We start from the raw sequence: 27,808 nt of genomic DNA, 5'->3' as shown, positions 1-27,808 counted from the left end.
CCTCATCATCCCCATCATCATCATCCTCTTCAGCAGCATCATCACGCACAGAGCCTCATCATGTCTCTCGCTGCACAGAGTGAGACCTCACCTTTAATCACTCTTTAACCAACCACCCTCCCCCTATCTTGCTCACCTGCGCCCACTTACTACATCCTGTCCCCCCCCCTCCCCCATCTCTCTCCCCCTCAGGTCTGAGTTGTGTGCAGTCTCAGGCAGTTCCAGTCATTAATGGTGGCTCTGCCGGTCTGACCAACTTACAGCCCCTGCAACTCCCTCTCGTACACAGTGAGTAACAAGTCAATTAACACGTACACACACATACACACACACACACACACACACACACACACACACACACACACTCACACTGTCTCTGTCTGTAGAATGACAACAGGAAGTTATAGGAAGTAAGGACTATGTGGTTGGATTGTTAGATCTGTGTCACAGCACAGAGGAGGTGGAGGCTATTCTGAGTGGAGACGGAGACACAGACACACACACACACAACCTTTCTACTTTATTGTACTTTACCCCCCCCCCCCCCCCCCTTTTTCTCTCTTTCTTTCTCAGTGTCTTCTCCTAAGCAAGAACTCAGTCAGTTGTCCCCCTTAGGGCACGTCTCCATGGTAACAGAATCCAGCAGCATCACTCATGTGGGCTCCAGCAAGCAGGTAAAACCCCTGCCTCTATTGTTTTACAACATCATCCTAACATGAAAACAAAGGAACATGTGTGTTTATTTCTGCCTCCCTGTTTCTCAGTACCCGCTTGAGGCGTGGTGAGTGGGAGGTCTGACCCCCCTCAGCAGGAGCCCCAGCACGTCACTGTCCTGATATGGATAGCCATATTGGAGCCCTCTGACCAGAGTGGGCATCAGGCTGAACTCCAGGGGTCCCCCACCCCTGTCCTCAGGGGCTGCTGTGTCTGTTTTTTTTTTTTTACCAAGGATCAGCAATTAAGACAGTGTCAGGGACACTCTCTGTCTACGCTGAATTTCTTCCCAGCTGAGCTTCTTCAAACACGAATGAGTAGGCCTCCTTTAGCCTCTGGTGGCAGTTGAATGGGTATTGAAACTAATGAAGAGCTTGGTTTATGATTGTCGCACAGATGTTATTTAAATTCAGAGAGATCGGTGAAATTCTGTTAATGTTGTAAATGAGTTGATTTTTTAATAATAAAAGCCATTTGTCAAATTGACTTGGCTGTTGTGTTCTGTGTTTTAGTGGTTTTCCTTTGTCATGGTGATAACTTCAATCTGCATGGATTTTTCTCTTCTGTGTAATAACACATGCAGGGTTTCAACATCGAAACGTAACAACAATAACAAACATCCACTAATGAATTACAGAAACTGCATCATCATTCACTACCGCTGGTAACGACTCTAGTAAGATGCAGCTATCTTTAACATGTGGAAACACTTGTCTGTGGAGAAAGTGAGACCACAGTCCAAAGAAGGTACGGAACATTAGAAAGAAAGCTATTATGTGTGGTCATAAATCAAGAGGTTAAGTATATGTGCCGACTCTACTCCCACTCTCCCCACAAGGAGCAGGGCACTATGTACTGTGTGTCTGTGTCATAACACCCACACTGGCAGGAAAAGGCACTCAACTCACACCTCACACTGACCCAGCTGCCTACACACACTCCTACACCTGCCTCAGGGAAAACACATTCACTATACATAAGGAGAGTGGGCCATGTTTTACATTCAGCATCACTACGTCAATGGAAGTATATTATTTTTTCTAAGAAAGATATACATATATTATTATTAATTATTGTTAATTATTGATGTTGTGCATCATTGGAAATAATCTGAATTTATACCTGGGGCATGATGACGTCTGCTCTGTAACAATGAAAGTGCGCTATCTGAGTTCATATGCATGACAAATTGCCACAGACTGTATTCAATAATTACTTCTTTCCTAAATATGTGGTCATGATTAATTTTGTGTATAGTTTCCTCGAAAAAGTGCCTTTGACACGACTTCCACACTTCCATACAGCACCTATCTCAGGCAACACACGCATACATGAATGCACGCACGCACGCACGCACGCACACACACACACACACACACACACACACACACACACACACACACACACACACACACACACACACACACACACACAGTGACAGACAGAAGCCGAAAACATGTGATCTGATCTTTTTCTCTCCCATTTGACGAGAGAGAGGGTAAACATAATATACATCTGTGTTCAATTTATCCAAATGTATCAAATCTGTATTTAGCAAGGTAGGTAACTAGTACAATACACAACAGAATGAGGCTGTGCTGCACCATGGTTGATGAATACCAAAACAGTACATTCACATAATTTGATAGTAACCAAAGCCTCTTCTTTCAAAGGTAAATATTCTCTGGTCTTGTCTGTAGAGCGACACCCTGTGGATGTGTGTACAAACAGGCTGTGTAATCAATAGTCGAAACGATTTGGTTTTAATTGCTCGGTCTCGATTAATTACGCCTTTACTGTACCCATGCTTCTTCAATGGACGCCTTTGACTTGTTTCGGAAGCTCGGGGCTGGGGCTAAATTCGATTTTAAAAGGTTTGGAAAAGATGCCGAGCGGTTCAAGGTAATAATTATGTTGCCAGCTTTTTCTCTATTCGTTGTCCTCGAAATTTAGTGGTTAGCTTAATAGTTAGAATGGGTTAGGGTTAGGGTTAGCTGACTGTAGCCAACTGTTGTTAGCCACACAGCTAACGTTGTGTACTATATATAATAATGCTGGTAACATACCAGTAGCTAGCCAGCTACTTGTCCGGTTTGGAGTGAACAAACTCTAGCTAAAAATGTTTTGTCATTGTATTCATTGTAATACATGGGGCAGTTTGGATTATGTTAGGTAGCTGTGGTGCAAAGTGCTAGTTAGGAGCTAAGAGAATTTGCACAATATTGGGTTAAATAGAGTGGGTCTCTCAGTCTCTGTCAGAAACAAACTGCCTGTTTCTCTCTCTGTTTCTCTTTCTGTCTACCCCTCTCTCTCTCTCTCTCTCTCTCTCTCTCTCTCTCTCTCTCTCTCTCTCTCTCTCTCTCTCTCCAATCCGCTCCAACTCACTATGATTTAGGTGGTGAGATCCCAGCGGAAGGATGAATCGTCTGATCACCTTTCTGGGATCGACTTTTTCGGAAATGGGGTAACTAATGACAAGCAGAGCAAGACAGAAGAAGAGGAGGAGAGCGACAGAGAGGATGAAGAGGGAGAGGAGACTACTGTGGGGAAACGGAAACGACAGGATGAGGGGAAAACTATGAAGAAAAAGAAGAAGAAGAAAGGCAGCCAGGAAGATGCAGGTGTGTGTGCAGGGATCTATAGACAGTCAGTGCTGCCATTATAGAAGCTGTCTGGTAAAGGGAGTTCTAGAGGCTCCTATGGCCTCCTTTCCTTGGTCACTAACAACACATCCAGTCCAACACAGATCAGTGATTACCTAAAATAAAGGAGGAACAGAGAAAGAGTTTGGAAAGTATGTGTCCTAACTGTCCCTATTGGTCTTCCTGTACTCTGTGGTGTAGGGACAGGTGATGCGCAACAGGGGGAGACAGAGGGAGAAGGCATACGCTGGACCTCCTCTCTGGACAGAAAGACCAAAAACCTGCAGAAGGACGGGAAGGAGAAGACCTCCCTGAAGAGACTGAAACACATGCATCAGGAGAAGGTAGCCACAACACACACACACACACACACACACACACACACACACACACACACACACACTCACACTCACACTCACACACAATCCACTTGGGATAAGAGTGCCTGCTAAATGTCTGGAAAAAAGTTTTTTCTTGTCAGGGTACACATTCTCACTGGTAGCTAACCTGTCCTCTCTCTGTCACAGGTGAACCGTATCCGAGCGCAGCACCGTATAAACGTGCATGGCAGTGACGTGCCCGACCCGGTGTGCACGTTTGAGGAGCTGCAGTCTGAATACAGCCTGAACCCGCGGGTCCTTCAGAACCTCCAAGAAGCAGGACTCACCTCCCCCACACCCATTCAGATGCAGGCTATACCACTGATGATGCATGTGAGTACATACACACACACACACATCAACCAGGCTGCTAATCAAAGTAACAACAAAGTAATGTCTTTTTTATGGACCCCAGGAAGACTAAGTGGCTGCTTAGCCGGCAGCTAATGGGGATCCTCATAAAAAATAAAGAACAACACTATTATCCATTTACTTGATTTATGGCTGTGATGGTTGACAGAATTTCTGGCTTTTAGTAGTGGGTGTTTTTGACTTTGTTTCTGTGTGTGTGTCTCTCTCTGCCTGTCAGGGCCGTGAGATTCTGGCATGTGCTCCGACAGGCTCAGGGAAGACTCTGGCCTTCAGCCTCCCTCTCCTCGCCCACCTCCAGCAGCCAGCCAACCTTGGCTTCAGAGCCCTTGTCATCTCCCCCACCAGAGAGTTGGCCAGCCAGGTACACCCACCCACACACCCACCCACACACACACACACACACACACACACACACACACACACACACACACACACTCTCCTTGGCATCATACATCTAAGATGATCTACCGTGATCAACGGTGTTGTGTTGTTGTGTTCAGACCCACAGGGAGCTGGTTCGTCTGTCTGAGGGGGTCGGGTTCAGAGTTCACATCCTCGACAAGGCAGCCATCGCTGCCAAAAAATACGGGCCTCAGTCCAACAAGAAATACGGTACGCCAGCACATGTGACCAGAACAGCCTGAGTTCTAAATGATGAGGTGTAATTGAGTTTTGCCTCTGTCTAGTTCTGCCCCGTCTCTTCAGTTATCATTTATTTAGTCATGTGGGTCCAACTGAGATCGTCTAGATGTCCCTAGAGGCAGCATCTTAAAAATGTGGACATTTGTTGATGACTGGTGATAGTTGTGATGCTCATATTGACACCAACAATCTCTCTGTCTCTCTCTCTAGATATTCTGGTCAGTACTCCTAACAGACTTGTTTTCCTCCTGAAGCAAGATCCTCCAGCACTCGACCTCAGCAGGTGAGGTCATAGGTGTGCGTGCGTGCGTGCGTTGTAGGTGGCGAATGAATCGTTCTTTGTGAATGGTTCAAGTGGTGTGTGTTAACGTGTCTCTCTGTGTGTCAGTGTGGAGTGGCTGGTGGTGGATGAGTCTGATAAGCTGTTTGAGGGCGGGAAGAACGGGTTCAGGGAGCAGCTAGCCACCGTGTTTCTGGCGTGTTCCGGTCCCAAGGTTCGCCGGGCACTCTACAGCGCCACCTGTGCCCCGGATGTTGAGCAGTGGTGCCGCCTCAACCTTGACAACCTGGTCTCAGTCAACATTGGACACAGGTACTACACAACCCATAAGCCCCCTTCTCCCAACATCCACACCACTACCCCATCCAACCTTCAAACCAACTCTCCCATGGCACCTTCCCACCACTAAATCACCTCAATACCTCTCCTCAGGAACGCAGCCGTGGACACGGTGGAGCAGGAGCTGCTGTTCGTGGGAACAGAGAACGGAAAACTACTGGCCATGAGGGACATCATTAAGAAGGTAGGTATTCACACACAGGCATAGTCTGACTATAAAAATGTAATTGATTTTGAAATGACTCTTTCATATCAATATTCTATTTTCTCCCTGTATGTGTTGAATCTAACACTACCTCTCTCGATCTACCCTTTCTCTCTCTCTCTCTCTCTCTCTCTCTCTCTCTCTCTCTCTCTCTCTCTCTCTCTCAGGGGTTTCTGCCTCCCATGTTGGTGTTTGTACAGTCTATAGAGCGAGCTCGGGAGCTCTTTCATGAGCTTGTGTATGAAGGCATTAATGTAGACGTCATCCACGCAGACCGCACACAGCAACAGGTACACACACACACACACACACACACACACTTCTGTACTGCATCACTGTTAAACAATGCACTATTTCAGTGTAAACAGCATTAAATTGTAGTAGTCCTCTCTTTCTGTCTCTCTTTTTTTTAGAGGGATAACGTAATGAGTAGTTTTCGCTCTGGTAAGATCTGGGTGTTGATCTGCACAGCTCTGCTGGCCAGAGGTATTGACTTCAAAGGAGTCAACCTGGTGTTGAACTACGACTTCCCTACCAGTGCCGTGGAGTACGTCCACCGCGTCGGTTAGTCCCTCTGCTCCGTCTGTCTCTGGACAAATCTCTCAGGACGTCATATTCCCCTGACTACTTTTGATGAGAGCCCGAAACACCCGACACACTCTACATAGTGCGCTGCTTCTGATCTAGTCAAAAGTAATAGGTTATCATACACAGTATGTGATGCTCTGCTTCAGGTAGCCCGTTCACTACTAGGAAAAACTCTTTGTTCTATAGTTTAATCAATTGATAATCAACCTCCTTCTGATTAGTTCTGTTCATATTCATTCTGTGTAATCTTCATCTCTCTCTCCCGCCCTTCATCTCTATCTCTTTCCCATTTTCATCTCTCTCTCTCTCTCTCTCTCTCTCTCTCTCTCTCCCTCGTTCCTGCTCTCAGGGCGTACGGGCCGGGCGGGACACAAGGGGAGGGCAGTCACCTTCTTTACCGAGGATGACAAACCGCTGCTGCGCAGGTATATCACGGGAGGGGCTTCATGTCACCATGGAAATAGCAGTCAGTCAGGGGCTTAATTATCCATGGTCTTATTAACCCCTCTGTCTGTCTGTGTTTCTCCTCCTCTCCCCATTTTTGTCTCTCCCTTCCTTCTATCTACCTCTGTCTGTCCATCTCTCTTTCTCCCCCTCTCTCCCTCCCTTTCCCTTTCTCTCTGCAGCATTGCTAACGTTATAAAGCAGGCAGGCTGTCCTGTACCTGACTACATGGTGGGCTTCAAGAAAATACACAGGTGAGTTTTCACCTCCATTGACATCCTGACTCTCTTTAGTCATCATAGATGCCATTGTACTTTTCGCGAGTGTAGCCATTCTAAGAGTAGTCATACATAATTCATTGTTACACACTGAGCTGCTTCTTTTTCATCGAGACAGTTCTCACTCAGTTCCTTAAGTGTTCTGGTGCTTCTTTCATCTATATTGTGTTAACATGTTAGGCAGTATTGCCTGTGTAATAAATGCTTTATAATGCTGTAATAAATGTCTTATTAAACAATAATAACGTCTTTCTCTGCAGCAAGGTGAAGCGGCAGCTCCAGAAGAAACCGCCCAGGAGAAGCACCATCCGCACCACCCCTCACTTTGTACAGACGAAAGGAGGGGAAGGACAGAAGAAAGGAGAAGGACAGAAGAAAGGAGAGAAAAGACTGAAGAAAGTAGGAGCTGATAAACCGAAGAAATCAGGAGGGGGACAGAAGGTGGGAGGAAAAGGACAGAAGAAAAAAGGAGAGAAAAGACTGAACAGAGTAGGAGCGGACAAACCGAAGAAAGGAGGGGCGAAAGGCAAGCTAAAGGGCCAGGGGAAGAGGTAAGGGATCAGGGTCCCTCTGTCCTCATTCTCTCCCTGTCACATGAGGTTGACAGGACTAGAGTGGTGGAGGCAATATGTGAATGAGGGCAGATGGGCATGGCAACTCTCTAGAATTAACTGTGTGGAGGATTAGAGTGGCCTGCTGGCAAACGAAATAACACTATTTGCTTTTCTCCCTCTTCTCTCAGGAAAAAGGCCAATAAAGATAAAACGGAGAGTGGACAGGCTGCCTGATGGGACGGACGGACAGCTGAGGCGAGACAGACCGGTGCTTGTATGAGGATACAGCTCACTGTGTTACAACTGTCATCCATATATTATATGTAGTTCCTGGACATTTTATCACAGCAACTTTTCATAAGCTGGTTGAATGAATTGTTAATTTACTATCTTTTGATTTGTATTTGGGAGAGCTCTCCTGCCATTGTGACATATATTGTGAGTATTTGTGTATGACGTTGAGAAGAATAAAACAAAATCAATGGATGCTGTCAGTGTAATTCCTATAGGAGCTGCCATAACATACTGAAATCTACTTTTATTCATTAGACAGACTTCCAAGTCTCGTGAGCGGAAGAACAACAACCCCCTCTCCTTTTTCGTTCGCATTCACATGATAAGCGCAAGAACGCGGCATTGCGCAGAGCAAGCCATTGAGCGTGTTCGAGAACATCGGTTTGGAGCAGTTGCTCGCGCCTTTCAATATTACATGATGGGGATAAAATGTTAGACTTGCTTAAAAACATTCCACTGCTTGAGATTTGAAAGCTCGAGGCTCACGCAGTTTTTAGAGGGAGGAACTGTGTGTCACTCCTCACCGACTGCAACAAAAGTGCCGTGATTGTGTGATGCACTTTCATGACCAGTCATAGTAATGTTTTCTTTACACGTACCTGAATCAGAAAAAGCCTTATTTGCAGCAATGTGTAGACTGTGGTGGGATATAAATCATTATAAGATTTGAGAGATCTATTGATTGCATGTTCTGTTGATGGCTGTGTTATGTGGTGGTTATTCAAAGAGAATTCATAGGACTTTCTATTGAGGATTTTAAAAACAATAGCAGCTGTGTTGTCACTGACATGTGTTCAAGCCATGGAGTCAGGATTTCACTACATTGACCATGAAAATGCAGTGCACAGATACACTGGCCGCGCCTGGTTTGTAGTCGGATTTGGTTATTCAACTCAAACACGATCATTGTTTTCATTGGAGGTCGCGGCTACGCTTTCTAAACAGCTGTTTAGTGGCGACGGCGGTAGAAAATAAAACGTAGCTCTCATATCTCGCAAGCTATACTTTTTAAAGTCGACATTGCTGAAGCAGTTTTTCGTGGAATTTTATTGGAATTCGGTTGTTGGATCACTACCCTCGTGGGGACCAGTGAAAATGATTGTCTGTTGCGTGTACAGGTTTCCACCCCTCAAACATCCCCAGGCTTTCCGGAAGACTTCTTAACAAGGTAAGAAGGATGACTCAGTTCTCCCCAGGATTTTGAACAGCGTGGCGCAGGATTGCGAAAACCCCAATAGCGTTTACTCATGTCAAAATGCGCAAAAAATGCAGCTAAATATTGAATACTGAATTCAGTGAGGAACATCATAGCGCTTTCGCTTTCGCTTTTAACATCGGTGTCCATGGCGTTCAAAAAGTAATTTGCCTTGACATGTTTATATAGTGGCGCCACCATCTTCACTGCGTGGCGCAGCGCCACTCTTAAGTTCTTTGGGGAGAATCCTGCTGTTCGAGCCGAGGTTGGGTTATTTATAAAGTATGTGTGGGATTTAAACAAGAAAAGACTGAGACAAAGGTAGACAGAAGATGTGTTTTTGGCTTACACAGGAAGGAGTAGCACCACTAGCTGTGGCAGTGGTAGTAGTCTATGCTGCTTAGACACAGCCAGTCCTGAACTGACCCCGCAGCTCACCAGCCCTGTGAAACCCCCTTTCCTTGCCTCAACTCACCTTAGCTGACTCAGCTGAGTCCACTTTGTGTGTGTGTGTGTGTGTGTGTGTGTGTGTGTGTGTGTGTGTGTGTGTGTGTGTGTGTGTGTGTGTGTGTGTGTGGTCAGCTGAATGACACTGAGCGGTTGGAGTGCCTCTCCCTTTAGATAATATAATTTATAGAGGGTTATAAATCAAAGGTTGGCTTGTATATAAGGAGACTTTCATTTTCTTTCCCTCTCCCTGTCAGGTGGTGTTCAGCCAGTCAGTTCCAGCATGGCCACGGCTTCCTCTACCCTGACAGATCACCTCCGCTGCGCCATCTGTACAGAGCTCTACACCAAGCCTGTCTCTCTCAGCTGCCAGCACACCTTCTGCGAAGACTGTATCCAACAGTTGCTGAAAGCTGGCTATGAACACTGCCCAGAGTGCAACAACTTAATCAAAAACAGAAACTTCAAGATCAACAGGATTCTGCAGAACTTGGTACAGCAGCTGATTCTGGAGGAGGTGAAACAGGAGGATGCCAATGCCCACAGATGCCCAGAGCACCATGAGGAGCTGACGCTGTTCTGTGTGACAGACAAGAAGCTGATCTGTCTGGTGTGTCGTGATGGGAGAGAGCATTCCAGGCACTCCTTCAGACCAGTGACGGAGGAGGAGATGGAGGTGAAGAGGGTATTGTCCCCAGCGATGGATCTCCTGAGGACAGACATCAATAAGGTGGTCAAGTTCAAAAAGAGACAGCGCAGGGAGATCGCAGCCACCAGGGGGATAACCGCCCAGTGGAAAAACCAGATCAGCACACAGTTTGAGGAGTTGAGGCAGGAGCTGGAACTGAGGGAGGCGGAGGAGTGGAGGAGGGTGGATGAGAGGAGCGGTCTGGTGGGAATGGAGAATAACCTGGCTGTGATGGAGGAAGTCCTGGCTCATGCCAGAGCTCGAATGGTGACTCTACAGTCAGGGTTCAGCATATCTGACCCCAGGGACTTCCTGGTATGGTGGCTGGTGAGGGGCAGTGCTGAGGTGAGAGGGAAGCTCTCCTCTCCCTCTGGGAGTTTCCCTCGTCTCTGTCTGCAGCAGAACCGCCTGGCCATCCAACCGCCCAGCAGCCTTCTGCTCCATGTAAACTGGAGACGCATGGAGAGGAGCCTCGCCTGGAACGTTGGCTCCGCCCAGCGGCCCTGGGTGACCCCTTTGTTTGGCAACATGTTTGATCGTATCTGGACACATCTATGGAGGTGGACTTTTGGTCGATTTGCCAAAAGGAAATCCCCCTGATTAGGCTCTCCCTGAGGGTTTGAAAGTGAATTAAAGTGTACTTAGCTTCTCAATTACAAAACCACAACCTTTGAGACTCCTTTTATGGTTCTCCTTGCTTATTTGTTTGGTCAGGCGGTGCGTCTCGCACACTCCCTGACACTGTAGCTGACAGGAAGCACATTTCAACACAACACTAATTAATTTATATATTTTTGTTTTATTGAATCATCCTAATGCAGAAGAATAGATGAGATAATCATCTTTTGACACACGACATTGATTTGAAACAAACATTCATGAAACATTAGTACTACTGGGATTAAAAATATATAGGATTATTTGTCCATCGTCATATTGTCTTTATTACAATAGCTCAATAAATTATCCCACACTTAATTGCAGTTGTCTTTACTTTACATTCATGCATTGGTTAAAAATCAAATATTATAATCACACACACACTGTGGAAGCATTGGCAACTGAGTCCTTTTCTCACAACTATGACTACTTGTAACAAGGGAGTCACACAACACACAATCACACACAAACGTTAGATGTCCATGTCCTGTAAGTGGCCCCAGCTGGGTCCCACTTTGACTTTGGCCTTGAGCTTCACATACAGTTTCACTGCCGACTCCATCTCCCTCTTCACTATCTGAGCCACCTGAATTGGAGGGAAGAAGAGAGAAAGAGAGGGAATCAATGGCAGACATGTTTACATCAATGGCCTGAGTTTCAGTGCTATACAGATTATAGTCCTTCCTTGTCGGTGTTTGCAGTTCTGAAAGAACTGAATACATCTCAGTAATATGACAGATGCTTCTCTGAGCCCATTAGCAGGCTAGTTGGAGCATCATCATATTGGACCATATTGATTACAGCTACCTGGTCCCTTAAGATCTGCAAAACACTAAGAAACAATGAGGGTTGGGCCTAGACTGAAGCATAGAGGACACAACCTCTGGCTGAAGCCTCCTATTAGGGGTTGTAGGTCAGGGGTCAGTAGTATTGTACCTGTATGAGGTCTTCCTCTGTGGTCTCGTAGATCAGTTCGTCATGCAGCTGCAGGATGAAGAACGCTCCCCTGAGCTGAGGCCCAGCCCTGCCACGACGACGATCTAAACAATCAATATAACAAATGATAAATATACATGAGCAATACTTCAGACTTGCCATGATAACCACACTCTACAATACACATATGTTGCGTGCATGTTACCTATATATGAGTGTTTGTGTGGTAGTGGAACTGTTGGGTTGGTGAGAGTGTTTGTTGGTGTTTTATACACGGTGTGTGTGTGTGTGTGTGTTACCTGTGCGTGTGTGCTGGTGTGACAGTGGAGCAGTAGGGTAGGTTTCTCGTAGTCGTCGCTGGATGTTGACGGTGGCCAGTTTAACGATGTCAGCTGCTGAACCCTGGACGGTGGTGTTCACCGCCTGCCGCTCTGCCTGGAGGACGGGGGGGGGGGAGAGGGAGAGAAATAAGAATCACACACACATACTATGGTCATAAAGAGTGAGGGACACACACACACACACACACACGTACGTGAGCTCTAGAGTAGGTGTTGGCGTGTGTGATCCCAGGTAGGTATCTCCTGCGGCCCAGCAGTGTCTGAACGTAGCCCTTCTTTACACAACTCTTCACTGTCTCTTTCAGGAAGGAGTTGATCCCTGCAACACAGAGATACAAAGGTAACCTGCCAAGTTCCAACCTTCTACTTCTTCTATCAGGGCACACAGACACAGAGAGAATTCACTTGGCCCAGCATTTGGTTGGTTCCAGATCAGGCCCCCAAACACTCCCATGAACCATGTGAAAACGCCTTATATGTGCAGTGGGAACTGAGTTTCTCCATGTAGCAGTGTTCACACAGAGACAGACAGACAGATGCACACACACACACAGCTAAATGTACCTGTATATCTGGCCTTGAAGCTTTCTATGTAGCAGGCTGCGTCATTCTCATTGATGCCCATCTGCTCACCCAGAGACTTGGCTCCCATCCCATAGATAATCCCATAACAGATCTACACACAAACACACACTTAAATGCTTGAACATCAAGGTGGGTGAGTGCACATACTGTATCTAAAACTGTCTGTTCCTCCGACCCCTTCCTCCGCCTCTCTCTACCTGTTTGGCCTCTTGTCTGAGGTTGTCATTCACGCTTTCCAGAGCGATGTTCTTCCACTCAGCAGCAATGCAGCGGAATACGTCTGTTTCTCCGTTCAACACCTGTTGAGGGAGTCACACACACACACACACACACACACACACACACACACAAAAGAACCTCTCCATTGTCATTCTCAAATTCTAATTTTTGGTTTATTTTGTAATCTGGCATGAAAGTGTCTCTAACCTGCAGGAGGCGTCGGTCCTTGGAGAGGTGAGCCAACACTCTCAACTCCAACTGGGAATAATCAGATGCTAATATCATCCCTCCTATAGAGAGAGAGAGAGAGAGCAGGAGAGAGGGGTGTGGTGGGGGGGTTAATAGTGGAGGGGAACAAGTCCAGCCATTTGAGCTGCAACATACACACACTGTCTCTCACTCAAACAAACAGACAGAAACAGAAAGACAGACACATACACACACACACACACACACACACTGAGAGTGTGTGTTACCTGTAAAAGGTACGAAGGCATGTCTCATGCTGACGGAGAAGGCCACGCCCCTCTCTGGAGAGCCCACAGGGGCTTTGAGCAGCCAAGAGCGCCCCCTACTGCCAGGAGAGGAGAGAATGGAGAATGTGTAGTGTGTCATTATTGATACCTTTTTAGACGGCATGAAAATAAGTTGTTAAGCAAACTCTGACAGGTTTACATAGAAATTTCAAGAACCCATATGGTATATATTCCCACACCCTGGCTTGGTAGTAGCATGGCGGCCATCTTGTGAGGGTGGGCTCTCCCCTACCACTGTGGGCATCTGGATCTCAAAATCTTTGGGGACGTTTTGGATGTTGGGTTCTGTGAAGCTCACTCTACCTACAGAAGAACACAACAATGGACAACTGGTCTGAAAGTGGTTTAATAGGTATACATATGTAGAAAATAGAAGCATTTGAGTGATAATAATCCATCCCAAACTACAGTGTGTGTGTGTGTGTGTGTGTGTGTGTGTAATACTTAAATAGTACCTGTGGCTGTGTGTGTCTGGGACACAGGGTGTATCCTGTCCATTGTCAATCGAGGGTGATGTTGTTTCTCTCTCTGTAGAGGGAACACCACCTTGGTCATGGCATTGGTGATCCGCCTCCATTCCAGAATCACCCCAGGCAACGGGTGCAGCGGCCGGAGCTTCTCCAGGATGTCCTGATGACATAAGTTCCATTCGGTTACAACTTCATTCAAAATGTATATTTAAATGCTTGTTGTTGAGTCTGAAATTATCCCCCCAACTCCCTCCTCCGAGCTTAGTGAATAAGCAATGTTTACGTACCTTGGTAGTGCTGAACTGCTTGCCCAGACGTACTCTCCCTGTCCCTCCTCTTCTGGCATAGCCCAGAGTCTTCTTACTCTTCGATCCACCCACATCCCCGTTAGGAGGCAGACGCAGCTCCAGGAACAGAACCTGACACACACGCACACAGTCACAGACACAGACACAGACACACACACACACACAGGTTTAGACCTATGTTAATCATGCCAGTCAGAGAAAAGCTTTGTCCAGCCAGGCCAGAGACAGAGAAAGAGAGAAAGAGAGAGAGAGAGACCTGACAGACCTGTGCTATGTCATCAGTGCTGGTGAGAGAGAAGCTGTGTCCGGCCAGGCTATACGCATGGTTCTCCAGGGTGGACAGTTTAGCTTGCATCACATGTTTCTGTCTCTCACACTCCTCACTGCTGAACCCGATTCCATTCAGCTCCAACAGAGCTAAACACACCTGGTTCTGCATCTCCACACGCCGAAACACATCTACACAAACACACACACACACACCAGGCAGGACAGACACACAGACAATGAGATGATTAACTGTGTTTACGGCAGTTACAGTTAGGTCCGGAAATATTTGGACAGTGACACAATTTTCATAATGTTCTGTACGCAACCACAAATAATCGAGATGCAATTGAAGGGCAGACTTTCAGCAAGGGGTTGAACAAAAATATTGTATGAAATGTTTAGGAATTGCAACCATTTTTATACACAGTCCCCCATTTTCAGGGGCTCAAATGTAATTGGACAAATTAACAAATCATAAATAAAATGTTCATTTTTAATACTTTGTCGAGAATCCTTTGCAGGCAATGACTGCCTGAAGTCTGGAACCCATGGACATCACCAAATGCTGGGTTTGTGATGCTTTGCCAGGCCTTTACTGCAGCTGTCTTCAGTTGTTTGTTCGTGGGTCTTTCTGCCTTTAGTTTTGTCTTCACCAAGTGAAATGCATCAGGTGATTGACTCGGCCATTGCAGAATATTCCACTTCTTTGCCTTAAAAAACTCCTGGGTTGCTTTCGCAGTATGTTTTGGGTCATTGTCCATCTGTACTGTGAAGCACCGTCCAATCAACTTTGCTGAATTTGGCTGAATCTGAGCAGACAGTATATCCCTAAACACTTCAGAATTCATCCGGCTGCTTCCCTAACCCTAATTAAAGCTGAGAGTCTGCACTTTAAGCCCATATTAACTATATAACTGTAACTTGAATATGTTTTGGTAAACAGCTAAAATAACAAAAATTTAGTCCAAATATATATGGACCTAACTGTACATACAGCTGTGTGTGTGTATGTGTGTGTGTGTGTGTGTGTGTGTGTGTGTACACGTGTTCATGTGCTTGAGTGTTTCATACCTAGCAGTCCGTCTTTCTCCAGCAGTGTAGTCAGTTGGTTCATGGTGGTGTGTACTAACACACTCTCTGTGGCTGCTCTGAGACGGGGGGAGTGTGTGTGTGACTGTTTCCCTCCTCCCAGCCCCTCCACTAGAGGCAGTTCTTCAGGACAGAAACTGGTCACCATGTTGGTCAGGATCCTCTCCTCACTTCCCGGATCCAGAAGCCAACATGCCACCTAGAGGACACAAACGCTAAACTCACCAAACTACGTGCATCAACTTGACAACATGAGTGACCATAACCATGTGACTGTCTCTGTATGGTTGTGTCTATGTATTGTTGTGTTTGTTACCTTGGGGTCTTCACAGCGGCCCTGCAGGGAAATGCCACAGCTCAGTACCAGGGTCTTGTACACCTGGATGATATCATAGGTGATGACCACATCCCCTGTGTCCCCAACCAATGGCCTGCTAAGGCAGGCCTTCACCTGCTCCAGTCTCTTGACCACTGGCAAGTCAGCATCCAGCGGGGGCGGGGCCAGACTGGAGCTCATATCTGTGTGAAAACAGAAGAGTTGACTATAAAGAAACACCGTATGCCTAAACACATCCACACACGCACACAATTGATGATTAACAGTTTTTACTGCACTTACTTACTGCTCCAGCTCTGTGTGTGTGTGTGTGTGTGTGTGTGTGTGTGTGTGTGTGTGTGTGTGTGTGTGTGTACCTATGCTTTGCTCCTGTTGGAGTGATATGTAGTATGCGTCTCTCCCTCCCCAGCAGACAGACAGTCCACTCAGCACCAGCCCGTCACTCCCCTTCACTGGGAACCCGTCTCTCCCTCCAACACGCTGTGGAGACAAGACTACACACAACACATGGCTGGTTGACACGGTCGGCCTCCTAAGCATCTTGCCCAGAAGTGAGTACATGTTGTGGGCAACAAGAATGCACAGTAGACAAACGTAGCTACGGTACTGTTTATTCGTTTGCTGACAATCTTTAACTTTATACCGATATAAACGTATGCCGTTTTTAATCTCATGACTTAGACAAAAGGTCAGTCGTTACATGTCATGAACTTCCCTGTGAGCAGTGTGTGTGTGTGTGTGGTCCTTACCTCTCTTGTGTTTCCCTCCTATGCCTTCCTCAGGCTGCTGTGTGTGTTCTCTCCTCTCACAGGCCAGAGCGAGGGAGTACCTCTCCTTCATTCTCCACTCGTTTACGAAGGTGTCAAAGAGGCGTCTGTCGCTCGCCACGTCGATGATGCAGAAGGCCCCAGGGCTGCTGGGGGAAAGTGATGCATCCTGGGATAGCTGGAGGGTGAAGCCTTCGTCAGTCACAGACGAGTCCTGATCAGAGAGGGGCCCGGGAGGGGAAGAGGGGACAGGCTCAGGGTCAGGGTTTACCAGGGTTTTGGGGTGCGGGAGAGATTTCGGTTGTGAGACAGAGTGGAGGTCTGTTTTTGGAAGTTTTGTCAGTGCCTTTGTCTTCTGGCCAAACTGATGTAGATCTGATGTAGATGTGAGGTGTTTGGGGTCTGGTGCAGTATGTGAGGATGAGAGAGCGGGTTTGAGCTGTTCATTACTGACAGAACAACCAGGGTCAACCTTGAGCATAGGGCGGGCCTGGGGACCAACAGGGACTGCTGGTTGGCCAGGGAGGAGGGTGGTGGGAGTTGATTGGTTGAGACGTCGATTAGTGACTGGTGATTGGACAGAGGAGGTGGTCAGTTTGACTCTGGGGGTGACAGGTGTTTCTGGGGTGGGGGGGATGAAGTCACTATGAGCACTCTCAGGTCTCTCCAGCAGTCTCACCCTGGTCTCTTTGGTCTCCCCAAGTCTCATCCTGGTCAACCTGGTCTCTCTGTGGCTCAAACCCTCCCAGGTCTCTCTGCTGGAAGGTTGTCTCTCTGCAGGATCTCTCTCCTCCTCAGTAGCAGACTGCACAGTTGTCCCGGCCCTCTCCCTGTCCACCTGTGTGTTTGCCTGCAACGAGAGCTTATGCCTAGCTGCATCATCCTCTGTCTGTTTGTTTTCAGCAGCTTTGTTGTGTGTGTGAGCGTGTGACCGGCCCGGGGTAAGTGTGTGTGGTAAGGGCTGGTCAGACATGCTAGGCCAGCGGTCAAAGATGTCCTGCAGTCCCGGGCTGCAGTGAGGTGAGGAATCAGGCAGGGCTCGGACATCTGGGAATTTAAACACAACTGTTTCTCCTTCTCTCTCGGCCTCTCTCTCTTTATCCTCTCTACAGGTCTTTCCGCCTCCCCCACCCTCTCTCTCTCCCTCTTCTCTTCTCTCTCCCTCTCCGGTCTGTGATCCGGGTAGTGCTGGTTCAGTGGGTTTTGGTTCTTTAGTGTCTTGTTTTACTGTCTTTGTCTGACCGTGGTTGTGTATGACTTTAGGTTGGTCTGTCCGAGCCTTGCTTTGATTGGGTTTAGGTTGGTCTGTCCGAGCTTGATGTTGTGTTCTCTCCATCCGTCTAAGCAGGCTCCGCCTCTCCAGATACTGTTCTCCCACCACCAGCGAGTCGCCCCACTCTGATAGGTTAAAGGACTCGCCCCATTGGACAGCCTCCTGCTCCTCTGCTTCCTGATTGGCTAGAAGCCCACTACCTCGTTGCTCCTGTGCTGAGGGAAGGTGGTTGGTGTCTCTGATCTCCTCCTCATCCTCCTCTGATTGGTCAGACTCCTGGTCCTGGCTCATGCCAGCCAAAAGGGAATTGTCATACAGGCTGTCGAACAGGAAGCTACTGCTGCCGTTTAGACTCTCAGATACCCCCTGATTGGATGTTGAAACACGGGGGGCATCATCATCATCTTGATTTCCATCTTCATTACCATCATCATCATCACCGCCTGCCGAGATCTGGTTGAGGAAGAGTACACTGCCTGTCTTAGTGCTCAAAAATGCTTTTAGAATATATAATGATATAGCCAATAACTTGAATAAATGTACAGTCAATAAGCCTGGACTACACATAATGTTCACACACACCATCATAAAATCCTCTACTAGGATTATCACAAGTCACCCTATAGACATACTGGGTTCAGTTGTGTGTGTGTGTGTGTGTGTGTGTGTGTGTGTGTGTGTGTTTGTGTGTGTGTGTGTGTGTGTGTGTGTGTGTGTGTGTGTGTGGAGGTCAGGTGTGACGGGATGGGGGGTCACCCACCTGGTGGCTGTAGTTGAGGATAACTTCCATCTGGCTGTCTGTGAGAGAGATGTTGTATCTGGGTGGGGCGTTGCCAGGGGAGACACCCATAGTGGGCGGGCAACGGTTAACAGGGCTGCTATGGAGATTGTTGCCTGGAGAGGAGTGGGGTGCCTCTCTTTCATATGCAGTGGCATCACAAAACCTCTCCCTGGTCCCTCTCTTCTCCTCTACACACCCATGTCTACTCCCTCGATCCCCATCAGGCCTACATATTTCCCCCTCTAAATGAGTGTTCTCTCTCTCCACCTCTGCACCCACTCCCTCTTTCTCCTGTGTTCTTTCTCTTTCCCTCACCTCCTCTGCCCTCTCGTTCTCCCCCACTCTCTCTCTCTCCCTCTCCCCCTGGTTTCTCTGTGTGAGGTCAGCCTGTCGTATAATTCTCTCTGTCTGAGTGTCCAACTCAAAGCTGTCCCCAAACCCCTCTTCCTCCTCCCCCTTATCTCCTTCCTCTACCTCCATCTCCCCCTCACCTTCGCCCTCCTCTTCCTCCCCCTCTTCCCCATCGTAGAGCACAGGGGACGTGCACTCCTCCTCCTCCCCCTCAACCCTCGTGCGCTTGGCCAAGGGGGAGAGGGAAGGAGCTAGGGCAATGTCCTGAGCAGGGGAGAGGGGCTGAGCAAGTGGGACAGGGTCCTCTGATGTTGCAATGCTTTTAGGTCTATGCGGATAGGGTAGGGGGGCTGGGGCTGGGGCTGGGGTGGGAGCAGGAAAGAGGGAAGGAGCTGGGAGAGCTGAGACTGGGGCGGGGGCAGGGGCAGGGGCAGGGGCAGGGGCAGGGGCAGGGGCAGGTTTATTGGGGTTAGGAGGAGGTCCAGATGTCTGTACTGTCTCTACCTTCCCCTCCTCCTGCCCTCTCCTCTCTAAACTTAAGGACCGGAGCACATTATTCAGAGCTCTTGACTTCTGCCCTCTGCCTGGCTGCACAGGGGATGCACCTGCCCCAGCTGTACCGCCCCTCTTTAGTGTCCCAGCAGAAACACAGCTCCTGGCCTGAGATTCCTCCACCCTGGAGACAGGGGCTCTGAACCGAGGTGGGGGCATGGGAGAAGTAGAGGGTTTAGGATGGGGCTGGAGCTGGAGCTGGAGAGAAGGCTGGTACAGGGGGCTGCTGACTAGCTCAGCTAATTCCTGCGTGAGGCTCCTTTCACAGACGGTAGGATTAACTTTAGGCTCGTCCAGTCCAGCTGAAACGGTTCCTCCACTCTCTACCCCTACTCTCTGTTCCAATCCCCTCTTCTCTGCCATTGTCTTTTCTGTCCCTCTTTCTTTCATTGCCTTATCTACATCACTCTTCACAGAGCCTTTCCGATCTCTCTCGCTCTCCTCTTCCCTTCTCCTGTCACCCTCTCCCTGCACGACCTCGGTCCCCATCTCTTCTAACCCTCGATTCTCTGCATCTCTCTTTCCTACCCCTCTCCCCTCTTCCCCTCTCCTGTCTTCCCCTATCTTTCCCTGCCCCCTGTCCTCTAACCCTCTCCTCTTTACTTTTGTCTCCTCTACCCTTGTCATCTCTCCCTCTCTCTGTCCTTCACCTTTCTTCTCTACCTCTGTCTTGCCTTCGTCTCTCACTTGTAGTTCTTTCTTCTCTACCTCTGTCTTGCCTTTGCCTCTCACTTGTAGTTCTTTCTTCTCTACCTCTGTCTTGCCTTTGTCTCTCACTTGTAGTTCTCTCTTCTCTACCTCTGTCTTGCCATTGCCTCTCACTTGTAGTTCTTTCTTCTCTACCTCTGTCTTGCCTTTGCCTCTCACTTGTAGTTCTTTCTTCTCTACCTCTCTCGGTTTAACCTCATTCCTCTCTCCTGCTCTCCTGTACCCCCCTCTCTTCTCTCCTCTCCCGCCTCCCTCTCTCTGGGCTTTGGAGACGTTTTGCTGTGTCTCGGGTGAGCTCTCAGAGTCAAGGCAGTCGCCAGGATGGTTGTCAGGGTCGTTGCTAGGGCCCGTCTCCGGGGGAAGTGTCCCTGGGTCCCACTGCACCCCTAACAGGGCCAGGTCCTGCTGGAGGAGGAGCCTAGCCTCAGACACAATCTCATTGGCTGCCTCACGCTCTGTCAGGGCCCGTCCGCCGCTGACCCAAACACACCGCAGGCTCCGCCTCTCAGCCACTTCCACCTCGCTCTCATCCACTGCACGCTTTGAGCTGGGGAAGATATATACATAGATATCATCATCATCATCACCTCCCTCTCCCTCTCATCCACCACTTTGAACTGCAGAGGAAAAGTCATCACCAGCATTATCTAAAAACACCTCCACTCACCCATAGACATAGACATAGACAGACAGACAGACAGACAGACAGACAGACAGACAGACAGACACACAGACACACAGACACACACACACACACACACACACACACACACACACACACACACACACCTCTTAAAAGGGACAGCCTTCCTCAGAGCTTTCTCCACCTCAGTGACCGTAGCCCTGGCCAGCTCAGCCACCGTGCAGAGGCCCTGGCTGTAGAGCGTTCGTGCTCGAGTTGCGTTCAACAGGGACACCCTGACCAGGTCAACCAGCTCCCTCTGCACCCCGAAGCTCAGCCTGGTCTGGTACTGGGAGAGCAGTAACTCCATGGTGTGCCAGCCCAGACGCTTACAGAACACTGTTACCATGCCTACAGGAGGAGAGAGTGTAACATAGGGTGTGTGTGAGTGTGTTGTGCATGTGTGTGTGTGTGTGTGTGTATGGTGCGTGTGTTATCTGCATAGCTGTGTACAGTAGGTGTGAGGTTGAGTGAGTGAGTGTGTGTGTGTGTGTGTGTGCGTGTGCGTGTGCGCGCACCTGCGTAGGTAGATGCAGACTGCTGCAAGGACTGGAGCTGCCCACGGTTGCAGTTGTATTTAGTTGCCACAGAACCCAGTGGTTCCTCGTTCACCAGCTCCTGTAACACCAGAGTGGTGAAAAAACTACAGAGTATGAGAAAGAGAGAGAGAGAGAGAGAGAGAAAAAGAGAGAGAGATAGAGAAAGAGCTTTTAATGACTTCACCAGTGCAAATCTCCGTAAATGCGTGTCAAAATGTGCGTCAACTCCAGTTTGTGTGTACCGTTTGTGTATAGCCATTTGCCTGCGCTGTCTCTCAGTCTTAGCGATGAGTTTACCGCTGACGGAGCGAGCCAGGAAGCCCTCCTGAACTCCCACCAGCTCCGCTACGCGTTTCATCGACGACGGTAGCTGCTCCCACAGACAGTAGAACTGGTACCAGTCTATAGTGGTCCACTCAGCATACACTGGGGTGATCTATGGAGCGTAGGGAAGACAGTAATAAGTGTTTGTATGAAACCCCTGTTTGTATGAGAGTGTAAAACGTGTGTGTGTGTGTGTGTGTGTGTGTGTGTGTGTGTGTGTGTGTGTGTACCTGGTAGAGTATATGCAGGTCGTTCTCCAGTACGAAGCCCTTCATGGCACGTTGGAGGTCAGCGAATATTCCCAGAGCTTCGGGGGGAGCGAGGGAGGAGGAGAGGGTAGCACCACCCAGGTGGGTGGGACAGTATCGCTCCCCTGTAGAGAGAGAGAGAGAGAGAGATAGGGAAGAGGGAGGAGGAGAAACAAGAGAGGATAGAGTGGCAACGCTCAGTGGCTGCCAGAGACATTTACCTTTCAAGCTGGTGTTCCCGTAAGAGTTCAAAAATATCATTCAAAAATATCTTCTTTCCTCTCTCTCTCCAACATCTCTTCTCCTGATTTCTCTCACCTTCTCCCTCTTTCTGAATGCTGATGAACTCATTCTCCATTAGCCACTCCACACACGCCTCGATGGCCCCGGCCTCAGCCCCTCCCCTCTCTCTCTCTGTCTCCGTCCCCGCGGTGGTGCCGCCCCCTGGTGGCCTCTCGTCAGAGGGCAGGCTGGCAGCCAGTAGCGTACAGGAGGCATACAGCCTCACATCCTGTGGAGTGCTGGCCACACCCCCAACGATAATCTGGAGGAGGGGGAGGGGTGACAGGGGTGTTAGTGCCGGGCTGGATCTAAAGCCTGAACACAAGACACTGTATACTCTCCAGGATCAGGAGGGAGATCCCTGGGTTTAACACTCTGAGATAATAGACCAATCAGACCAGAGGGATCAGTGCCTCCTCCGGGATAGGTCATGGTTAGGGGGACTACAGTACCTCCAGGATGGCTCGCAGCATGCTGGTGGTCACGCCCTCCCCCTTCACTAAGCAGCTGCTGATTGGCTGAAGAGAACCCTGGAGAAGACATATACCCTTCTGACGCTCTGCCTCCTTACACACCAATACACTCTCCCCTGAGGGAGAGGGAGAAAGAGAGGAGGGGAACACAGAAAGAGAGGGTGAACCTAAACAGGTCAAGTGTCTTTCTTCGATGTCCTCCTAGGTCAGTCTCCCCTTCTTCTTCTACCATTTGTCTGTGCTGTATGTGAGTCTCCCCTTCTTCTTCTACCATTTGTCTGTGCTGTATGTGAGTCTCCCCTTCTTCTTCTACCATTTGTCTGTGCTGTATGTGAGTCTCCCCTTCTTCTTCTACCATTTGTCTGTGCTGTATGTGAGTCTCCCCTTCTTCTTCTACCATTTGAATGTGCTGTATGTGAGACAGTTCAACAGATAACCTTTCTCCTCCTCTCCTCTCCTCTCTCACCCTTCCCTATACCTCCTGTCCTTTCCCTTCACCCCCCCCTCCTCCCGTCCCTCCCTCCCCTGAGAGCCCCTTTTCTTCTCCGCTTCCTCACCGGTGGTGTCGACTCCCTTCCTCCCTGCGCGTCCTGCCATCTGTTTGTATACGAGGGGGTCCAGCAGGCGTCCATTGAAGGTGGGAGTTCGTATGATGACCCTGCGGGCCGGGAGATTGACCCCTGAGGAGAGGGTAGAGGTCGCTGCTAGCACCCTGACCATGCCCTGACGGAACGCACCCTCCAACACATCACGCTCGTCAAACGTCAGGCCTGTAGACAGAATAACATGAACAAACTTGACCTCGATGAAGCACACCGGTTTCATTCATCGTATATAAGGCCTATCGTGGTTAGGTTACATAGTCAAAGGAAAACTCCTGGTCTAAGAAACAATGGAGATGTTGTGATTGAACGGGCTCTAGGGTAAAAGACTGTGTGTATGTACCAGCATGGTGGAAGGCCACCCCCCAGGGTACAGCGCGTTGTAGGATTGGGTCCAGCCCAGCCGGGGTGCGTCTCAACTGGGCTAACACATCCACCAGACCCCCCTGGTCCAGACACACCGCCTGGGGCTCTCCATCGCCCTGACAATCTGAGGGAGGAGGAGAGGCAGAGTTAGCCACAAAGCAGGTGGTTTTTTCAGTAAGGAAACATTTGAATATAGTGTGGGTCATGTAAGATATGGCAAACTTGAGAATGAATTTGTGTGGTGGAGGTTCAAGGGATGGCTGTGTGTGTTTACCTGCTTGTTTGAGGTTGTAGAACGCTCTAGCGATGCTATCTACTAGTTTCTCACACCAGATCTTGGAGGGGCAGAACAACAGCACAGAGTGGCCATCTCTCACCGTCTCATAGCATAGACTGACTATATGGTCATCATCACCCTACACACACACACACACACACACACACACACACACACATCAAATATGCTGTATCATATACATATACATATATACAATATACTGTACACATAAAACAAGAGAAGACCACAAATATAGAGCAAAACATACATCTATCAGTACTTAATTCCCCTGTACCTTGACAGCGATCGCAGGCGTGAACTTTCGAACCAGAGAGAGGCTGCTGTCGTAGATGCTGTTTCCCACTTTGAGCCACTCTTGTAGGGGTACGGGTCTATGGTCTGTCTGGTAGAGCTCCGCGTCCAGCCATCCAGCCAGGAGTGTGAGGTTAGGCAGTGTGGCACTCATACCCACGATCTGAACACCCTCAGACAGAGAACTACACACACACACACAAAGTCAGTTCATCCACACACACTCAAACAATTAACATTTTTGTAACTGATCATGCTCTAGCTTTCTGTGAGGTAGAGGATGTAGTGAATGCTAATGAGCACACGCCTTGTTTACACTTACTAAAGCCTTTACATGAATGATATACAACATTACAACAGCATTACATACAACACACACACACACACACACACCCTGTAGTGTTTTGTTTCTGGGCGACGTAGCGGATCTTGGTCAGCAGCAGCTCTAGCAGGTATCCTCTCCCAGAATCCCCAACCATATGCAGCTCATCAACCACCACCATGCCTGAACACACACACACATCAAATGGTAAGGACAAGGAAACAAAAACACACACACACACACACACACACACACACACACACACATACACACACACACACACACACACACACCGTAGGTAAACTACACAACGCCTTACCCAGGAGGTCCATACTGTCCTCCTCTATTAGTCTGTTGATGAGAGAGTTGGCCTTCTCTATGGTACAAACAGCCACGTCAAGAGAACTGAACCCTCCTGGAGCCGAGGTACTGCCCATATACCCCTCCACGCACACCCCTGCCTCCTCAAATACACTCTGTCGGGAAAAAAAGACACACACGTCAGTCGGTCACACATTCATACACTGTCGTACTCTATCTGTCTATGTCATCCATCCATCCATCCATCCATCCATCCATCCATCCATCCATTCATCCATCCATTCATCCCACACCTGTAGGTAGTGCATCTTCTCTTTAGCCACGGAGATGAAGGGCAGGATGAACAGAGCCTTCCTCCTGGTCTCCAACACTCGCTTCAGCATCAGCAGCTCTGCGACCAGAGTCTTTCCAGCACTGGTGGGAGCTGAGAGGGACAGAGAGGTGGGGGACGGTTGTTGAGAGAGTCTTACCACCTACTATCTGGTAACTGGCTTTGAATGTATCGGGTTCCAAGTAGTTATAGACCAGGCACTTACCTGAGAAGACCATGATGTTATAGAGAGGTTCGGTTCTTACCTGAGTAGACCAGGTTCCGTCCCTGCAGCACCTGTCCTACGGTGAGGCACTGAGCCTGCCAGTCAAACATGTGGGTTATTCCGTGTTTCTGGTACCGCTCCAGCACTGGCTTAGGCAGACCCCAGCTGGATAACAGCAGCTTGTCAGCCCTCTCCGCAGGCTCACACATGGCCTCACTCTGACCTGGGGGAAGAGAACACACACACACACACACACACACACACACACACACACACACACACACACACACACACACACACACACACACACACACACACACACACACACACACACACACACACACACACACACACACATGACCACTCTGCAAGGAGACATGACTGAAATAGGACACATACACACAACAGAGGTAGCGGCTGTGCTTGACCTTGGCCCTCACCTAGCTGAGGCAGAGTGTCGCTGAGTGCGCTAAGCTCCAGACCAGTAGGGGGAGTGAGCACAGAGACAGACTGGTTCCTATGCGAGCGCTGGAGCTCTGCCCTCTCCCTTGCTGCCGCCAGGTGGGTGGGGCTGAAAAGGATGTAGTCACCAGAGATGTCCAATGGCGAGTCAGCGTTTGCACAGGGTCCACTGACTGTTCCTGTGCTCAGAGGAGAGCTCCTGGCCCTGGTCCTCTGCTTCTGCCTGTCAAAGTCCACAACAATTGAAGTAAACATCTTAAGTAAAAATACTTCTGAAGCAGTGAAGAGTAAGAACATTAGAATCAGTGAATACTACAGTACATGCTTTTTCTTTTCCTCATCAACACTATTTACTAAAGGCTGTAGAGGAAAAAAAGACTAGAGATGAGACCCACCCTCTGGAGCTGCTTGATTTCCGATTGGTCTTTCTCTTATGAAGGGGCATTGCATCTGTATTGAGAGACGTGGGCATTGGTTGAACACTCTCTGGGCCCCTATCAGCATGCTCTGCTTCTTCTGTGTCCTCACTGAAGAGGAGCTTCTGGGCCAGGCTCCTGAAGTCATCTCTCCGCCTCACCCCTGTTCTCTCATACACATTCTCCCCAGCATCTGGTACTGCTGTTGGACTGAGGGTGCGGTAGACTACCTGGGGCCCTGGTCCTGTGGGCTGAGGAGATGCTCTGTCTCTAATCCCTGTGGGCCGGTTCCTAGCCTGCTTGTCTGGACCAGGTACAGGAGGTTGTGGAGAGGAGAGGCTGGCAGTGGCTGCTGCTGCTGGGGCTGGTCCTCCTTGTGCCTCTCTTTCTACTGCCCCTCTCTGTGGACCTCTCTCAGCTGCAGGCATCAGGGGATCCAGGGCATCCAGCGCCCGCAGCATCTCCTCATCCAGAGCCAGGGAGGAGTCTCCCACAGCAGCACACACCTGCCCTCCAGCACGCACACACACACACACACACACACACACACACACACACACACACACACACACACACACACACACACACACACACACACAATACTTTAGGGGGAGCCGCACATACATACATATAGTTCTCACTCACAGTGCTCACAAGCCTAACATGCTATCCTAATGAGTACTGTATGTGGGTGTGTGGTTGTGTTTGTGTGTTTGTCTGTACAAACTCACCGTGCTGGGTGCTTTGTGGTTGGCTCCATGTATCCTCTCTGATGTTGTGTTTGTTTTGTCCAATGGTGAGCTTGTCTGCTGCAGGCGATTGGAGCGTCTTGGGGTGAGTGGCTCCACAGGGGCTGGGATTCTGCAGAGGTTTAAACATGTATTTGGGTTTTCTGTTCATAAGTGCACCGAAGAGAGTGTAGCCTTACCCAGTCCCCACACTTTAGACTCAACTCTCTGACCGACAGACGATCGGGATAAGAGGGTCTGTTTAAGAAAAATATTTACCTCTTTTTCTTGATCTCGTGCTGTCCCATGTAACATTTCCTTTTCGGTGGAGGACCCGACGTGCTCATTATTCAGACATTCAGCCTGTCTGGCTGCACAAGTTGGGGGAGCTGATTCCAACAGAGATTTTCTGACATCTTCCACTTACTTAGTGACACAAACAAGCAGAAATGGCACAAACAGACAGGCCAAACGTTGCAAGCTCCATGCTAATTTATTAAAAGAAATACTAGAATAGCTAGAATAAACAAATCAACGAAAGAAAATAAAATCGACTTAATATCTTTGTAAACATCGCTACGAGGCTAGAGGGGAATCAAAAGGACCGCCAGTGTGTTTCACAACAACAGTTCGATGTGCTCCAACGATCCTCCCAATTCGATAGTTCCTCATG

The 27,808-nt window shown here is 48.8% G+C and overlaps 4 protein-coding genes across 5 annotated transcripts in view; 3 read left to right on the top strand and 1 right to left on the bottom strand.

Annotated features, from left to right (window-relative positions):
- Positions 1 to 1,031, top strand: part of LOC310822190 (hepatocyte nuclear factor 1-beta-A-like) — a gene marked incomplete at both ends in the record, with an annotated part of 3,767 nt that extends 2,736 nt beyond the window's left edge. The window contains 3 exons of the mRNA XM_083694541.1: positions 193 to 288; positions 574 to 674; positions 1,008 to 1,031. Of these exons, the coding sequence (XP_083550667.1) occupies positions 193 to 288; positions 574 to 674; positions 1,008 to 1,031 (221 nt within the window). The remainder of the gene's footprint in view (positions 1 to 192; positions 289 to 573; positions 675 to 1,007) is intronic.
- A 1,492-nt stretch (positions 1,032 to 2,523) lies between these two features.
- On the top strand, positions 2,524 to 7,925 carry ddx52 (DEAD (Asp-Glu-Ala-Asp) box polypeptide 52). Its single transcript, XM_083685807.1, has 15 exons — positions 2,524 to 2,616; positions 3,110 to 3,335; positions 3,558 to 3,700; positions 3,884 to 4,069; positions 4,326 to 4,469; positions 4,609 to 4,720; positions 4,961 to 5,033; positions 5,139 to 5,342; positions 5,463 to 5,553; positions 5,742 to 5,864; positions 5,988 to 6,138; positions 6,512 to 6,587; positions 6,789 to 6,860; positions 7,145 to 7,435; positions 7,627 to 7,925. Exons 1-15 carry the CDS (start codon positions 2,530 to 2,532, stop codon positions 7,670 to 7,672), a joined length of 2,025 nt encoding a protein of 674 aa, XP_083541933.1. The 5' UTR covers positions 2,524 to 2,529; the 3' UTR covers positions 7,673 to 7,925.
- Positions 7,926 to 8,667: 742 nt separating this feature from the next.
- LOC310817264 (zinc-binding protein A33-like) lies at positions 8,668 to 11,040 on the top strand. Of its 2 annotated transcripts, none has more exons than XM_083687755.1 (2): positions 8,668 to 8,900; positions 9,632 to 11,040. In XM_083687755.1, exon 2 carries the CDS (start codon positions 9,658 to 9,660, stop codon positions 10,660 to 10,662), a length of 1,005 nt encoding a protein of 334 aa, XP_083543881.1. In that variant the 5' UTR covers positions 8,668 to 8,900; positions 9,632 to 9,657; the 3' UTR covers positions 10,663 to 11,040. The 2 variants fall into 2 exon arrangements, with proteins under 2 accessions (XP_083543881.1, XP_083543882.1); XM_083687756.1 differs by lacking the exon at positions 8,668 to 8,900 and adding an exon at positions 9,196 to 9,209.
- On the bottom strand, positions 10,842 to 27,482 carry polq (polymerase (DNA directed), theta; the record flags this gene model as incomplete). The annotated part of the gene is made up of 38 exons (XM_083694527.1): positions 10,842 to 11,308; positions 11,659 to 11,762; positions 11,958 to 12,093; positions 12,194 to 12,318; positions 12,564 to 12,675; positions 12,782 to 12,883; positions 13,011 to 13,093; positions 13,280 to 13,377; positions 13,519 to 13,642; positions 13,795 to 13,969; positions 14,097 to 14,228; positions 14,383 to 14,576; positions 15,459 to 15,675; positions 15,793 to 15,995; positions 16,170 to 16,307; positions 16,563 to 18,306; positions 18,614 to 18,770; positions 19,606 to 19,676; positions 20,519 to 20,792; positions 21,035 to 21,278; positions 21,446 to 21,570; positions 21,709 to 21,902; positions 22,021 to 22,163; positions 22,357 to 22,582; positions 22,773 to 22,909; positions 23,351 to 23,563; positions 23,739 to 23,885; positions 24,036 to 24,177; positions 24,334 to 24,535; positions 24,744 to 24,855; positions 24,992 to 25,148; positions 25,287 to 25,417; positions 25,570 to 25,752; positions 25,970 to 26,214; positions 26,387 to 26,711; positions 26,817 to 26,913; positions 27,139 to 27,268; positions 27,415 to 27,482. 38 exons carry the CDS (start codon positions 27,480 to 27,482, stop codon positions 11,195 to 11,197), a joined length of 7,524 nt encoding a protein of 2,507 aa, XP_083550653.1. The 3' UTR covers positions 10,842 to 11,194.
- Positions 27,483 to 27,808: the final 326 nt, after the last annotated feature.

This window comes from Argentina silus, assembly GCF_951799395.1.
Source record: "Argentina silus genome assembly, chromosome: 2".
Classification (NCBI taxonomy): Eukaryota; Metazoa; Chordata; class Actinopteri; order Argentiniformes; family Argentinidae; genus Argentina; species Argentina silus.
Note: the sequence above shows the minus strand (reverse complement) of the source record. Positions and strands in the feature narration are given on the sequence as shown.